Source organism: Pocillopora damicornis, chromosome 10 (genome assembly GCF_964200805.1).
Source record: "Pocillopora damicornis chromosome 10, jaPocDami1.2, whole genome shotgun sequence".
In the NCBI taxonomy this organism is placed as follows: Eukaryota; Metazoa; Cnidaria; class Anthozoa; order Scleractinia; family Pocilloporidae; genus Pocillopora; species Pocillopora damicornis.
Window position 1 is genome coordinate 11,070,194 of NC_142679.1, and position 15,694 is coordinate 11,085,887.

General features: G+C 35.4%; 2 protein-coding genes across 3 annotated transcripts; one reads left to right on the forward strand and one right to left on the reverse strand.

Moving 5' to 3' along the window:
• The first annotated feature begins 1 nt into the window (after position 1).
• LOC113680342 (glucokinase regulatory protein) lies at positions 2-3,168 on the forward strand. 2 transcript variants are annotated; one of them, XM_027197367.2, is made up of 3 exons: positions 2-773; positions 1,348-2,177; positions 2,316-3,168. In XM_027197367.2, exons 1-3 carry the CDS (start codon positions 125-127, stop codon positions 2,469-2,471), a joined length of 1,635 nt encoding a protein of 544 aa, XP_027053168.2. In that variant the 5' UTR covers positions 2-124; the 3' UTR covers positions 2,472-3,168. The 2 variants fall into 2 exon arrangements, with proteins under 2 accessions (XP_027053168.2, XP_027053167.2); XM_027197366.2 differs by having other exon boundaries at positions 3-773; positions 1,348-2,711.
• Positions 2,781-15,437, reverse strand: LOC113680354 (RAD50-interacting protein 1). Its single transcript, XM_027197379.2, has 13 exons — positions 15,254-15,437; positions 13,306-13,547; positions 12,915-13,088; positions 10,277-10,411; positions 9,731-9,872; positions 8,758-8,871; positions 8,128-8,353; positions 7,882-8,019; positions 6,345-6,544; positions 5,915-6,153; positions 4,866-5,046; positions 4,505-4,623; positions 2,781-4,075 (listed from the first exon to the last, which is right to left on the reverse strand). The coding sequence occupies exons 1-13, from the start codon at positions 15,401-15,403 to the stop codon at positions 3,871-3,873; spliced, it is 2,265 nt and encodes a 754-aa protein (XP_027053180.2). The 5' UTR covers positions 15,404-15,437; the 3' UTR covers positions 2,781-3,870.
• Between the last annotated feature and the right edge of the window lie 257 nt (positions 15,438-15,694).

Here is a 15,694-nt window from a genome sequence, read left to right on the forward strand (position 1 = left end):
AAGTCGAGGTCCCAATCCCGGACGGGTAGTACTACTCGTAGGCAGTAGGTAGCACTAGATATCCTTTTCAATCGTTCCGTTGCATGTTAGGGAGATCTTTAATAAAAATCTTCAATAAGTAAGGATGAGTGCCAAAAAGAAATATCCCAAAGACGCTACAACACCAATCACTGAACTCCGAAATGAGCTTACAATTGACATCGATGTTGGCACTGCAACTGACATTGCAAGAACTCTTCGCCAATGCGACGCACAGATATTTTCAGGCTGGAAAGACTTTCCAAGTGTCCTTGACGAGAACACCATCGAAGCGATGGATAAAGTAGCAGAGAAAGCAAAGGAGATTTTACGAGACAACAGTGGAGACAAAGCCATAGTTATCAGCGGTTGTGGTACATCTGGAAGGCTTGCCTATTTTCTGGCTCATAAATTTTCCCAGCTCGCCGAAGCTCAGCAGATCTCAGCGTGTTATGATTATCTTATCGCAGGGGGAGACATTGCCCTGTTTACATCACAAGAAGCGCCAGAAGATGACTGGAAAAGAGGCGAAGAAGATTTAATACACTTGTCTCGCAGTAAAAAACAAGTACTGTTTATCGGTATAACATGTGGTCTTTCTGCGCCTTATGTTGCTGGACAGTTAGACCACTGCATGAGACACCGTGATACCTTCATTCCTGTTCTTTTGGGATTCAATCCTGTACATCAGGCAAGGAAAAACCCAATAGAACAATGGGATAAGTCATTTTTTGATGTTGCTAATGCGTTAGAAGGTGAGGAGATTTCCGCCATGGTTTTAAATGGTACTGCCTAAAAAAATCTTATCCTCCAGCTCTCCTTCTGAACGCCTTAAAACAGTTGAAGAAACTACATTTACCTTGTAAACTGAAGCAATGCATTCACCTTGTCAATTTTTAGCTCACACAATGTAGTATTGCACTGCCAAGGCATTGTTCTTGTGTTGTGGAGTTTATAGGCTTCACTCTCTACACCCTAACATCAATATGCATATTCTCCATACTGTTCTCTCTACATTTTCTAAGACACTGATGTGGAGAATTTGTTTAAAAATTAATAGCTGCTTTAGTTGGTGATCCTTTCCTTTATTTTTGTGACCTTCATGTTTGATTCAGGGATGATATTGTAGGGATAAGTTAGATGCCAGTCACTCTTAGTTTCAAAGAGTTAAACTGAAATGTAATAATCATGTGGAGGATTGTATACTTCTCCCAAACTGAACATTATTTACTAAAACACCTCAAGACAAAAATTTCTACAGCTCTTTTGGACAACCAGTTAGTCCTTTTGTGTTATAGTATTGATCAAATTTGCTTATTGTGTTCACAGACTATGACAAAGGAATCATTCTTAATCCAGTTGTTGGCCCAGAGGCTATTACAGGGTCCTCACGTATGAAGGGAGGAAGTGCCACCAAGATACTTTTGGAGTCTATTTTACTTAAAGCACATGCCTCTATATCCCAGCCAAGATCAGTGCTTAACAGACTGACTGAAATTCTCCTGATGTATGAGAACATGTACAGAAGGACTTACTTTAGTTGTTCCAGCATTGCTTGTGCCATTGAGCTGGCTGCTGAGAGCCTCAAGTCTAATGGCCATGTATTCTATATTGGATGGGGATTAAAAGGATTTATGGGTCTTTTGGATGCCTCTGAGTGTGTCCCTACATTTAGTGCTAACTTTGATGATGTGAGAGGCTTCATAGAGGAAGGGTACAGTATTCTTAACAACAGGGAAGGAGAGCTAATGCTTACTGAATCCAAAAAGCTTTGTATTTCATTGGAGGATTTTCAAAGCAATTTTTTGCCTGAACTAACTGTACATGACACAGTAGTATTTATTTTGCCTGACAACAAGGTCTTTCAGGAAGTTACCCAATTGATCCATCTGATCAAAGAGAAAGGCACACAGTTAATTGGCATTATTTTTCAGAAAGAAAGTGAATTAAGTAACCTTTTCAAGAGTTGCATTCATGTGGAGGGAAATCATTCATCAGGATGCCTCAATGAAGAGGGTTCATCAACTCCAATATTACTCACTGATTTTTTAAACCAGTGTCTTCAGGAGATTTCTATCAAGTGGATTCTTAATGCAATTTCAACAGGAGCCCATGTGTTGAAAGGCAAGGTCCTAAGAGGTCTCATGATTGATGTAAAAGTTAGTAACAACAAGTTGTTCCATCGAGCCATATCTATAGTTTCTACTTTTGCCAGAGTCAATCAGAAATGTGCTTTGCATGCTGTTCTCAAGGCAATATACAGAAGAGATTCCATTAATGATGTTCTCAATCTACAGATTTCTGAGCATGTAGCCAAAGGAACTGTAATGGATCAAGTGGTACCAGTGGCAGTGCTAATAGCTACAGACAAGTTCAGTATTGCATCTGCCGTGGAGGCCCTGAGGACAAGTACTGTTTCCCATATTCTTAAAAATCTTGGACTTGTAGAGTAATCTGATGTAATAAAAGAATGGAAGATGATCATTTTAAAAATTACCGCACCAATTTGAAGAATGATTAAACAAACTCTTATTAATTAAACCCATTAAGAAGCTCATGTTGGCTTCATGGCTCATAGAGAACTTATAATCACTGACAGTCAATTTTTCACTATTATTTAGAGAAAATTATACTGAAAAAGCAAGGTGAAGTGTGATCATGTACTTTGTAAAAAATAAATACAGATTATGAAATGAGTAAAGTATTATTCAAATAAAAATTATTAACAAGTCAAAAATTAACCTCCAAATAAGACTGTCATATGAAATGCAAAACAATCTTTATTGCACACATAAATTTAATTTAAATTTGCAAATTTACAGGAATAATTTCTGGATACATTAGCTTGTTCATACATGTAGTTTTACAATACAAACATCTCTTTAAAAATCTCTTAATCTGAAAACAGTTTTTGAAATTTTGGCTGGACATATTTACTAATTTCTATCTAATATGGACTTAATGTAATTTATTTCAATTCAATTCATAATTTTATAGTAAAGCCATAAATTAGTCTTGTGTAATAACAAATTGAAAATAGTTTCCCTTAATATTTTTTGGTTACTTTCCTTGTGGCTCACTAGTAAGGGAACATGACACAAGATTACCTTTGTATGTGAATTGAGATACAATAAAAATAATTTTTTGAAATGTTTGTTTTACAATAAATATCAATATCACAGATGGCTCAAAGGCACTTTTCAGTGTAAACTTTAACCTCTTCTTTGATATTGTCTTAACATGGGCTCATTTAGCTTCTATGTAACCCTAGACTACACTATATATAATTATAGCCTCTTTCTCAAATGAGAAGGTTTCTCATAAGAAATAAAGAGTGAGAGGCATCTGAGAAAAAAGACTGGAAGACTTTAATAGCAGCTGTTGATCAACAAAAACAAGAAGGATATTTATTTCCTATCATTGTTTCCCCTGAAGGCCAGTGTTTGCTATTGCTTTCAAATTCCCTTTGACAGATTATTCTCAAACCAACAAATGGCCAGAAATGTGCCTTTGTGGTTGAAGAGATTATGCATACCCAGCCATAGGAAGGTTCAAAAAAATTTCATGTTACAGATTTCAAGAGGGAAATGACTATTTATACTAGAAATGTTAGCCTCATGTCTCCCCTTTGCTACTTGCTCAACTAAGAGTCTAAATTATTGTTGAACTTTCATTTGTTACAATTAAGTACCTGTTCATTTCCAGCTACTATAGTATTGGGGGGGGGGGGGGGTTTGTGTAGTTCAAACCAGGCAAATTCTCCCAGAAATGGATATGGAGCAAGAGATATCTCTTGGTATGGATATTTTCAAACAAGACAAATTTCCTCTGAATATGTTTGAAAGCCAAGTGTTATACACTTGGCAAATGCACTCTAAGGTTGATAATTTTCAGTGCATCTGCTGACGTTAATCTATACACCCCAATGTCTTGTAATGCAGTACTTGCTGGACAAATGCCTTCTTCACTGTTGTCACTCCCTGAAGACTTGAGCAAATCCCTCAGCAATACTGCAGATCCAGGCAAGAGATTTAACAAGATACAGGCTTCCTTGACCCTGGATAAGTAAAGTAGTCAACCATTTTAAAAGTGTCCACTAAAAAGAAATTGCCAAAAGTGACTGATGAAGTAACTCTTCAAGTTCATTCTCAAACCATGAGGCCTGATGCTTCTATTGCCCAGGGCTGAGTCAAATAAAACCAAGCTGACAAATGCTAAAATCCAATAATTATTACTCAAGAAGTAGAAAGTTTGTTCTAAAGCAAAGCAAAGAGTTTGAAATCCCGACATGAATATGGTATCTTGTGATTACAAGTTACCCTTACGTAGACAGGCTCCTGGGTATCATGAGCCACCTTTTGAAATCACCTGTCCACACTGTAATTAGCTCTAGTATTTAATCAATGCTGAATTACTTTGCTTTAACTGCAAGCAGTTGCTTAATGTCAGTAATTCAATTAAGAGGGCCATGCTTTTAGTAACTTACTCTTTAAAGAAATTCTCTGGTTTCTGTGTGTATTCCAAAAATAATGTGAAAAGATTCTTTGTGAGGTCAAACTGTAACTGCGCTGCACCTCCTTCATTGAAATGACACTCCAGGATAATCTGTGGAAATATAATCCTTGTAAAACACCACTGATAGTTCTTAGAAGGAAAAATACTTTTATCTTAAGCTTGTCTAGATACCATAAAATTCACTAGGCACAAACCATAACTTGCTCTAGAAGATTAACTTCAAAAGTGCTTTTGGGAAAAGTTTTAGAACAAAAAAACCCTATAAGGTTCAATGTTTGATATATGGTTTGCCTATGATTCTGCCAAAATCTATTGTACAAAAAATTCCCTACCTCATTGTATATAAACTTGTTTAGAGCCTTTGCAAGATCTTTCCATATTGCACTGAAAATAGTGCTTGCCAGCTGTTCCTGCAGAATTTGAAACCTTCCCTTTAAGAACAATAACATCTCACATGCTGATGATGACAGGGTCATGAGAATAACATCCTTTGGAGAGGGAAATGCATGCCACCTGTAAATCACAGAGAAAAAGCTTAGATGCATCCTCTGTGAATTAACATACTCCTCACTCTGAGATTGCACAAAAAGGTAAAAGGTTATTGAAGAGATTCTCTAACATTCACTTATTTTGACAAATCTGAGAATTATTCGGCCAAGAAGACAGTGGCAATAAACTAAAATGCACCCTGTAATATCTAAAGCTGAGAGTATACTGAAACATCCCTATCAAAAGAACTGACTAAGTTTCAATGAAACCTTCAAAGATTCACATCTTCAGATATTATTACATAATTAATCATTTTACTTGCAACAATTTTAAAATTATTTACACAGGTGCTTGTGCAAGGAAATTTCATGTACTGAAACATATTAATTAATTAAAATTAATTAATCATTTTACTCGCAACATTCTTAAAAGTATTTACACAGGTGCTTGTGCAAGGAAATTTCATTAACTGAAACATGTTGTTAATTCAATAGTTAGTACATTAATGCCACACTGTAAGGGGTGTGGGTTTGATATCTGTCTAAGGTTATTGTTCCAATAATTTCCCAGAGATGTGTACTTCATGCAGTTTAGCTGTAGCAATCAAGCTGTGTGTATGCTTACAGTCGATTGCAATGGCAACAGGCACAACCAAACACTACATGCATACAACAACTGCAATGTAAGTAAACAAAAAACAACACACATATGCAATGTTATGGTCTGCATGCTGCCTCTGCAATGGACTTTGGGCATGCACAGAGTCTAATGCAGCAAGCTACCACAATGTTGCTGCTGTGATAGTGACACTAAGTTGTACACCTCTTCTTCAAACATTTATTTAAATAGAGCTTATGGTTTATACAACATTCAATCAACGTGTCAGACTTACTTCTCTTTTTTGTAGGGTTTGCTCAGTGTCCTAAATCCTTTTACAGCATGCTCTACAAGATCACTGATCATATGTTCCTTTAAATCTTGTAAAGATTGCGTTACTTCTTCAAATACACTTTTCATATAAGGAACCCCCTGTTCTTCATCATCTCCCACATGGTTTTCCGAGCCAAACATATCTTCAGACTTTACATAGCCAATAGATGGATTGCGATGTTCACAGAGTTTAAGGAAAAGCTGGAAACAAAAACAATTAAAAGGTTCCCCATGAATGACAGCTGTTTAAGAGAATTTGTATTTACAGTAGAAAAGCTGCTATGAAATTCACCCTGCACATACATTGATAAGAATAAATCTAAAACACCATTTGCCCACTTCACTCTTGAAATACACTATGCACATACAATAATAAAAGAAAATTAAAATACCATTTGCTCACTCCACTCTTGAAGTATTAGGTTAACATAATTAGCAGCATTGAGAACTGAACAGTAATGAGGTCCAGCAGGGGAAAATTTTGTTTCTTCTGCCTCATGCATCAACCTGGAGATAAATCTCTTAAGAAGAAATAACTGCACTTCTAGAAACTGCTCCTGATGTTCCATATTTGGTAATTTTCTATATCGATCTGTTGACAAGATAAATGAGAGTGAACTCAATTTGGTATTATTTATTTAAGAAATGCATATATTTAATAGCGGAGCTTGCAGAGTGTAGCCCCATAATTATACAAAATAGTAGTAACCCATCAAGCTGAAAAAATTTGGATGTACAACCATACAATTGTACGACCGTACAAGGTGCTACTTTTAACATGCATGGTCAATTGTACCACGGGCACGCCAACGCCATGGTTTTGTCCAGTAGTCCAGTGGTTAGTGCACTGGGCTCAGAGTCGGACAACCCAGGTTCTAGTCCTGGCCGGGGCAAGGCATTGTGCCCTTGAGACGTGTGGGGAAAAAAAATGTGAGCTCTGCTTTTAGGCTTGGCTAAATCTATATATTAGTCTTAATGTCAGTAGGTACATCTCAACCACAGTCTCAGAAACAAAAACTAAATTCAGAGATACTTATGGATGATTAACCCTTTAACTCCCACGAGTGACCAAAGTCAAAATTCTTTCTTATAATATCAATACAATACCAAGGGGACAAGTGATGAGAAAAAAAGAAAATTATCAATTAGAGGATAATAAGTTGATTCAATACAAATCCTCTGAAATAACATCATAAGAATTGTATGTCAGATGGTAAGGAGAATTATTTTCATGATTTTATAATCTTTTCTTTGTGCATAAAAAAAAAAAACAAGCCAACAGTTAGTTATGCCAACTATACTTCACTCACTTTGTAACTGGAATGTGACAGTCAAAGGTCAAGATTACATCATTATTATTATTATACTTTCATTATTATTTAATCACAGGCAATTCATCAGCTATGTACAAAAGGATTAAAAACTATTAATTATTTTTTTAACACTTTATTGCTGCTTTCCATGAATGTTATGCCTTTGAGAACTTTGCTGATTTCTTGTTTGAATGACCCAGGGTATTCCACCTGCTAAGCCTCCCAAGGAAGGCTACTCTACAATGTGGCGCCACTATAAGTTAACCTATTTTTGAAATAATTTGCATCTGGTAATGAGTATTAAGTTTGTTCTGGGACTTATTGAGCATTGTTGTGTACCATTCTCCAAATACCACTGAAACCATTTTAATGAATTCCCAGATATACCATAAAGGTCAAGCTTAGATAAAAAAATTTCGTGGTTCTTTCTTATGCCAGTCTTTTGATTCGATCCAAATCATTTGCATTTACAAATTTATGGCTGATTTTTTAACAGCTTCAGCTTACACCACCAAATATGTCCACCGATCCAACCATACATGTAAGCTCTGAACAGCACAATGATACAATTATTATTCAGAAGATGACTGGGATTATATTTAGCTTGGCCATGTACCTGTTATAACAGAGAGAAGGGTCATAAATCCTTCTGCACACTCAGGAATTCGTGTGTCATCTACATCACTAACATCTTTGTATTTTGGTGTCCATGCTGATGAGGAGGACAAAACTGAATTCATGTTTGACTCAGCATCTGTGGAATACATCAAGAAAGAAACTGTGATACCTCAGCATTCATTGGGTAAGCACCAGCCAAGTTTTTTAGAGAAAATTAAAAGTTGAAGCTTAGCTCAATACTAACATTTTCTTTCTAACTCTACCCATCTTTGCAAGCAAGCTTCAGTGGTTAGGATGTGCAAACAGCTGTGTTCAGTAGAGCTGTAACTGTGAGCCATGTGAAGTTCTTTGTTGAATAATAACAATTCGTCGACAAAGTGAGAAAAAGAATCATCATCATCAATTATACTTTGGATGCTGTGCTCCAACTTCTCAACCACAACGTTTAATAGCCCAGATATAAACTCAGTCTGAAAATAATTTAAAGAAAATCATAGAGGATCAGTAGAGACTTGTCTGTTTTTTAAGACTACCCAGTTACATTGGGTATTTTTATACAAAATCACACATCTTAAAAATTTGGCATTTGACTGTTAAAAACAGGAGCTTCATTTTAATTGATCAAGTAAAACTAAAAACTAACAACAATTTTAAATTTAGTGCCCTGAGTATACTGAGATTACTTACAATGCTTTTTCTCCAATTTTCTCTCTAACTGGTTCAAAAAATCTACCCGATCTGCTTGACCTTTTACCTCTTGTAGTCATTGGTTTTTGTTATTACACAGGTTTTTGCGAAATAACACCCAGATATGATTGGTGTTCTATATAGACACTTTTGAATTGCTAACATTCATGGTTCTTGTGCACATTACCTTGGCATGAACAAAATCATATTCTGTCCTTTGAAGAATGGGTTGAATTGTGTGCTCTAGAAAGTCACTATGATTCTTTATCCAATTTAAAACTTGTGTAAAATACCACTCAGGCTAAAAGAACAAAAAAATGCACATAATGGGTCATCCTTTCCTGTTTAAAAAGTTATAGGACTGTAATTGTTTGATATGGAATAACATTTAATTAGCTTAATGAACAGATAATAGTCTTGTTTGAAAGCTTTGATATTCCCCCTTCCTAGTAAGTGGGAGATACTGGATTGTTCTTTTAAAATCCCAAGTCTGTTATTAATAATGGTAATAGGACTGAGTGGAGATTAATTCAGTCTGTAATCATACAAGTGATTAACAAAATCAGACGACCATGAAGCAGGAGTCCAATTTGTCAATCACAGTATGATTGCAGACAGAATTGGGTGACACAAAGTCCTGATACCAACTAATCATAACCATTACAATTTTCAAATTAAAATAGAAAAAAAAAAAACATTTAGGACAAATATCACCAGTGGGGACAATGTCTAAAGCAAAAAATTTGGAGATTTCCCATTTTTTTTAAGGGTAAGGGGTTGTTGCTATGGTTATTGTGATCAATTCTGTGATTGGTGGATTTAGCTGAGTGGACTTAGTGTGCTTGGCTGCTTCAACTGTCCAATTACTAGTGCCTGATTACAGCCAACTCTCCGATTACACTGTCCGATTACAGCTGTACAGAGTGACTAGTGAAATATAGAGCAGGTGATGTACCAATCGCATTTGAGGAAATTGTAATGGTAATGATTACAGCTGCAGTAAACCAATAAAAGGAAAAGCCTTGTAACTACATGTAATAAGTAAATGGCTATGGCTTTAACAGTATGTACCACAATATTAACGGTTAGGTTTTTGACCATTTTGTCTCTAAGTCATTTTATCATGATAGATTTCTTAATTAATTTTTTTGATACACTACCTTCTGAGGGTTGTTTGTTTGTTTATTCCCATAAAAGTGAAAGCGAAATCTCTTTCTAAAAGGCTTCAAAAGCCAGTCAAGTGGCAGAAGGATGTCACTTTTGTTTCTACTGAGAGAAATATTTCCTGCAGATATTTCTTTGCTGAAAAATAGGGTAAAATGTTCAAGTCAAGTATAATAACCATGTTTAATTTTCATCCAATATCTAATTGTTAATAACAGACGATCACATCAGTTCTATTTAGGAGTGAGCAGAACACATGTCTAATATCAATATCTCAAATAAATATTATATAGTCAAATAGTATCACTGCTTTTGATCAAAACCTAACTTGTGGTAATACTGAAAAATGTGGACCCCTTCTTGTTCAAGTCACTTGAGGTCTGCATCCATCTGCAGGGAATTAATGTACATGTATCATTTCCTTGTCTGTTATCAGTGTTTATAAAATTGTGCAGCTGTATGCTACATTAATGCTACCACCCTCTAACTAAGAAAAACTTAAATTTGCAAGGACTTCTTAAAATAATGCTTTAAAAGGATACAACTGTTGTAATTTGAGCAAAAGTATAAACACAGTTTCTAGTCTGCTGTAATCATCTGATGTTGTGGATAGTGGAGGTGCAGTGGAGAGAGAAGTGAAAGGCCATTTCAGAGCTTTCATGATTTCATCAAATTCACTGTAATAGAAAAGTAATAATCACTTTTAATTATATTATGAACATTTGTTCTGCAGGCAACAGGATCCCAGTTCAACTCTAAGCATGTTTATAACGACCCAATAAGTCATGCATGTATCAAAAAATTTTGGATTTCTTTAGGTGACCACCTGACATATTGACAATACAAGGCACAAGAGGATAATAGCTTGGAACATGTAGATAAATACCACATGTTTAACACCACATAATGAATGCACATCTAATCTATTTGCCAGCTAGACAAATATTTAGATGTAAAGATGTGTACATGTGATTCAAAATTTTTGGCATAACCAGGTCCAGCAGTAAAACTCTTTTCAAAGAAGCAACACGATGCTAGCAAAAACAAACAGAACCTACTAAGTTGAAATCAAACAACAATGAGAATTATCTAGGCAAAACAACCAGCATACTGGTGAGAAATGAATCACTACTGGGGTTATATAATTCTTTTATACAATAGAGAGGAAAATGATGGAAAATAATTTTACAGTTACTTGACAATAAATGGAAATGCAAATTTTAGTTGCTACAGAACATCCTTGCTGAGATCTCCAAAATCTTTGATCCTCTATCAGTCTATCTATTCTTGGTTATGATAAATGATTTGAAAGTACCATCAGCCAGTGATTGTATAAAATATGTAGATGACACGACAGTGTATGAAATCATAAGCAAGGGTGGTCCTAGCAATGCTCAGTCTATGATAAACGAAGTAGCTACCTGGTCAACACTTAACTCGTTTCAACTTCATCCGAAAAAATGTAATGAGCTAAGAGTTTCCTTCGTGCGCTCCCCTCCTTCCTACGATCTCATAGAAATTAATGGCTCTAAGGTTAGCGCCGTTAGTGTCGTGAAATTACTGGGTGTGTATTTTCAAGACAACCTCAAGTGGAACACTCACGTTACTGAGATGATTAAAAAGGCCGCTAAACGCCTTTACTTTTTAACTCAGTTAAAGCGAGCTAAGGTACCATCACCAGAATTAGTGAATTTTTATGTTGCTTGCATTCAATCCGTCTTACTTTATGGATGTCAGGTCTACCATTATAGTCTCCCCGATTATTTGAGCTTAAGTTTAGAGCGGGTCCAAAAGAGAGCCTTGAAAATTATATACGGTTATGATAATCATTATAGAGAAGTGCTTCAGATGGCAGAGCTGAAAACCCTAAGGGATCGGAGGGAAGACCTTTGCTTAAAATTCTTTAACAACATCGTCTCCAATCCCTTGGATTGTTTGTACCACTTACTGCCTTTCGACAACCGAGATCAACTTAGGGAGTTACGACGACGCAGACCATTTAGAGTTTCCTTTAAAACAAATCGGTTCAGAGATACTTTCATTCCAGCAAGCGCAAGACATTTTAATTGACATCTATTACAATTGTATATGGGCCCATATGTAAATTAGTTCCCTTTTAGGTTTGATTTTATTGTATAGTTCTATTATATAATTTGTACACCTTTGTAATTCAGCTTCCAGCTGCTATTAAGGTGTTATTAATAAACGTCTATCTATATCTATCTATCTTCGTACTCATTACACTCAATATTTAATTACTTGTTCTTGCATTTTCAGCAACGATCTCATCACCTTGGAATGTCTCAGATAGATTTCTTATAACACAACCCCTCAAACTTAACTTAGAGGTTAACTTAAAGCCCCTGCAAGGAACAAGGTTGGATTTCCCCTAGGTTTGACCCTATTTTTCCAGTCATGTATTATCAGCTAACCAAGACTTGGTTAACTCAACTTCCTTGCTAACTTGAACTAGTTTCACTTCACTTGGCACAAATTTAATCAACAACTAAAACTTTAAGTATTTAAATATCAGTGAACATCAAAGTGTCAGAACATAGCTGATTGACAGGTTCCAGTTTTTCATTGTGATAAATACAAATTTGGACATAATAATAATGACAATCTTTAATGAGGAAACTTTTTCACTAAAAAGTGGTTTACAAAAAGGACCTCGAAAATTAAAAATTAAAAATTTACAATGAATAAAAATGCTAAAAGATGCTACTAAAAACTAATGTATCTTATGTGTAATACAAAACTTAAATCAATGAATTAAAAATCTGACGCTTCAAAATATTTACATTATCAGAGGCTCGTATAGTTTTGTCCAGCGAGTTAAAATCACTTACAGCATGATAGCCAGTTCTTTGTTTGCCCCAGTTTCTTTTAACGGATGGAATTTTGAGGTTTGCTTTATTTCTTGTGTTGTAACTATGCTGTTCTTGCTGAGTGACTAATGTTAGTTCGTGATGCGTGAGACCATTAAGACATTTATATACATGTACGCATTGGCGCTGGAAGCGCCTTTTTTCTAGTGTTAACCACTTCAGTGTAGTTAACGCATCAGACGCAGAGGAATACAGTGGTCGATCTAATATTATTTTAGCCGCCTTATTTTGAAGCACATTGCAAACTAGACATTAAAACCAAACTCCAACTCATTCTTTTTGTTTAACTCACCTTGCTAGCTTATTGAGAAGAATGTTTTGCCAATGTAACTGCATTTCCTTCACAAACTTGGTCAAATTACAGCAGGCTGATTCACTAAGTAATCGCGCAAGCTCAGACAGCACTGACAACTGTTCTACTGCCCAGTTCAACTGCCCAGCTTCAACAAACTGGTGAATCTGACAACTTTATGAAAGGCAAAAACACCAATTACTTAAATCAGGAAAAATTTTGAACTGTTAATCTTTCCAACTAGAAGCAATCTATTTTATACAAAAGATATTGTGTTCAATTGATAAGAAGCTTTCTCATTTCAGCTCAAAAAGTAATAACGAAGATCTTGTTATGAAGAGTGCTATACTTGTTATTCACATGTAAATTAAAATTAAAGCTTGAAAGTTACCTTACAGACTCAATCTTCTGTATCCAGCTCACATATGCTCGGAATCTCTCAACCTCTGCAATTTGACTTACTAAACTGGACAAACGCTCTGCTAGGGGGTGAAGTTTCTTGAGATGGTTGTCAACTCTAGATGTAAGCTGTTCATGTTGTTGCTGAAGATTTTTTACTTCATTCACTGCTGAACAACCCTTGTCAAGCACATCCTGGATCTTATCTGGTGTTCTACACTGGGCCTCTTGTAACTATTTGGAAAAACAATACAATGTCATTGTATGGAAATACATGCAATTACTTGTAATCCAAGGACACACATAAGGTTATTGAAGTCTCTCACTGACTGGTAATTCTCAAGACTATATTGTACACTTCTGAAATCTACTTATAATCAATAAAAGATGTTAAGGATGAGGAAACAAACAACACCTTTCTTTACTTCATGGCCAGGCTAGAATCCTTTCATATTCTTATTTACATGCACTATGGTTTCAATACCACTGATCCTTGCAATATGCAGAATGTCTAACATATATACTAGTACTCTGAAACTCAATTATTGGGAAATGGAAAATTAGACACCAAGGTCTGCAATTTAACCCCTTACACCCTAATATTAGCATGCATATATATAAATAAATATATATATATATTCTCCATACTGTTTTCTATACATTTCCCAAGATACTGACAAGGGGAATTTGTTCAGTAATCAAGAGCTTCTTTATCCTTAGTTGGTAATCATTTCCTTCATTCTCAAGACCTTAAGATGTGATTCTGGGGTGCTATTGGAAAGAGAAATTTGATGCAAGTCAGTCTTGGGTAAAAGGGTTCAGACTATACTTTGTTCACCCTTGTAACAATACAAATAGAATGACATTTTCAATCACTGATACAGGTATACTTGGAAAGTAACTTCCTTTCCTACCAACAGGAGTTGGGCCCATGACCATGTAATTGCTAGTCTGAATGGTCAATCTATAAGCTGCACAGAAAACCCATGGTAGCTAAATATAGACCATTAACTTAGGTTCATGTTTTGAACCTGATTGTGAAAGCAGATGATCAATTTTTTCAGCAAGAGACAGGCATTATTAGGAAAAAGAAATTCTGAACATTCCTAAAAAACATGTATGGCCAAAATATGTAGTATATAAATGGAATGTTCTCCTTAAATGTTAAAAATTTTCAATTATCACATAAGACACATAACAAGCTTAGTCAGAGAGCTTAAAATAAGATCTCCATTGTTATAGATAATTAACACATACTGTCATTTCCATACAGCTTTGATAAATATTAATTACTATAAATTTATAACCTGGAGGTCTACTTCCTACAAAAACAAAGACTAACATGCATATGTCTAAACTGGAAGTGCTTAACATGTTCTGTTTGAAGAATACAATAGATCTCATTAAAAGCAAAATAATATTGTTGATGACAGCTGTTGTAAGTTAAGAATGCCATTATGAATAATTGACATACTTTCTCTCAAATTGTTAATTGATTTAGGTTAAGTGGTCAGCTTCGGCTTGAAAAGACACAAACGGAAATATCAACAAATATCCTTTAATTGGCCTTACCCAATTATTCTTTGACAAATGTGAGAATAAGGCAGCCTTCACACAGAAAAGGCTACATCGAAACCACAACTGACCTTTCATTATCCATTCATCATGGAAATATGATTATTTTATAACAAGATTTTAAAATATGTAAGACGGCAATCAATTTTCCTTCAATAACTAATTTCTAATTTCCGCAGAAATAGAATTCCCTTGGTGAAGACGACATCCTTTCACACATATTACTTTTAGTGCTAAATTGAATTCCTTCCTTAGTCATATCAAGCTTACATTAGCTCTAAGTTTTAAACTCTTTACACGTGAAGTATTGAAAAGGTGGATCGGAAGGACAAACCAAAAATGTTGTTTTAACCAAGGTCGCTTACCTCCGTTTCCAAACATTTCTTCTTCTTCAAAACATCTTTTAGAAGACAGTTAATGGAAGCTGCCGATGATTTCTCTGTTCCAACATTTTTGTCCAGAAAACGAGTTAGTTCTAAGCTCAAACTTTCGCCTTCGAAAATTTCGTTCGCCATTTTAGACCCCTTACCTCTTTGATAATTATGGAGAGGGACTGGTAATGATAAGATACCGCACGGTTTTTTTTTCATTCAACTTCCGGAGAGGAGCCACAACTTCCGGTTAAATGAACAGTCTCGTCGCCATTTATTTCGTTGCGTGACTTAAAAAGGTTACCTCTCACATAAAAGGATATGGTTATTCATCGTAGTCAATACACTCATAGTTAAGTTTTATCGTTTGCTTTAAGATGTACCCTCTAGTGGATCTCCACGGAATAAGGTAGACTAGTACGTGAAGCCTAGGAG

Bases quoted from the DNA above. Each gene is read 5' to 3' on its own strand.
- LOC113680342 (XM_027197366.2), top strand. From the start codon at position 125: ATGAGTGCCAAAAAGAAATATCCCAAAGACGCTACAACACCAATCACT. The intron at 774-1,347 runs GTGAGGAGATTT...TTGTGTTCACAG, and splicing joins TGTTGCTAATGCGTTAGAAG to ACTATGACAAAGGAATCATT.
- LOC113680354 (XM_027197379.2), bottom strand. From the start codon at position 15,403: ATGGCGAACGAAATTTTCGAAGGCGAAAGTTTGAGCTTAGAACTAACT. The intron at 8,020-8,127 runs GTTAGTATTGAG...TGTATTCCACAG, and splicing joins GGTAGAGTTAGAAAGAAAAT to ATGCTGAGTCAAACATGAAT. The intron at 5,047-5,914 runs GTAAGTCTGACA...TGTGATTTACAG, and splicing joins AAACCCTACAAAAAAGAGAA to GTGGCATGCATTTCCCTCTC.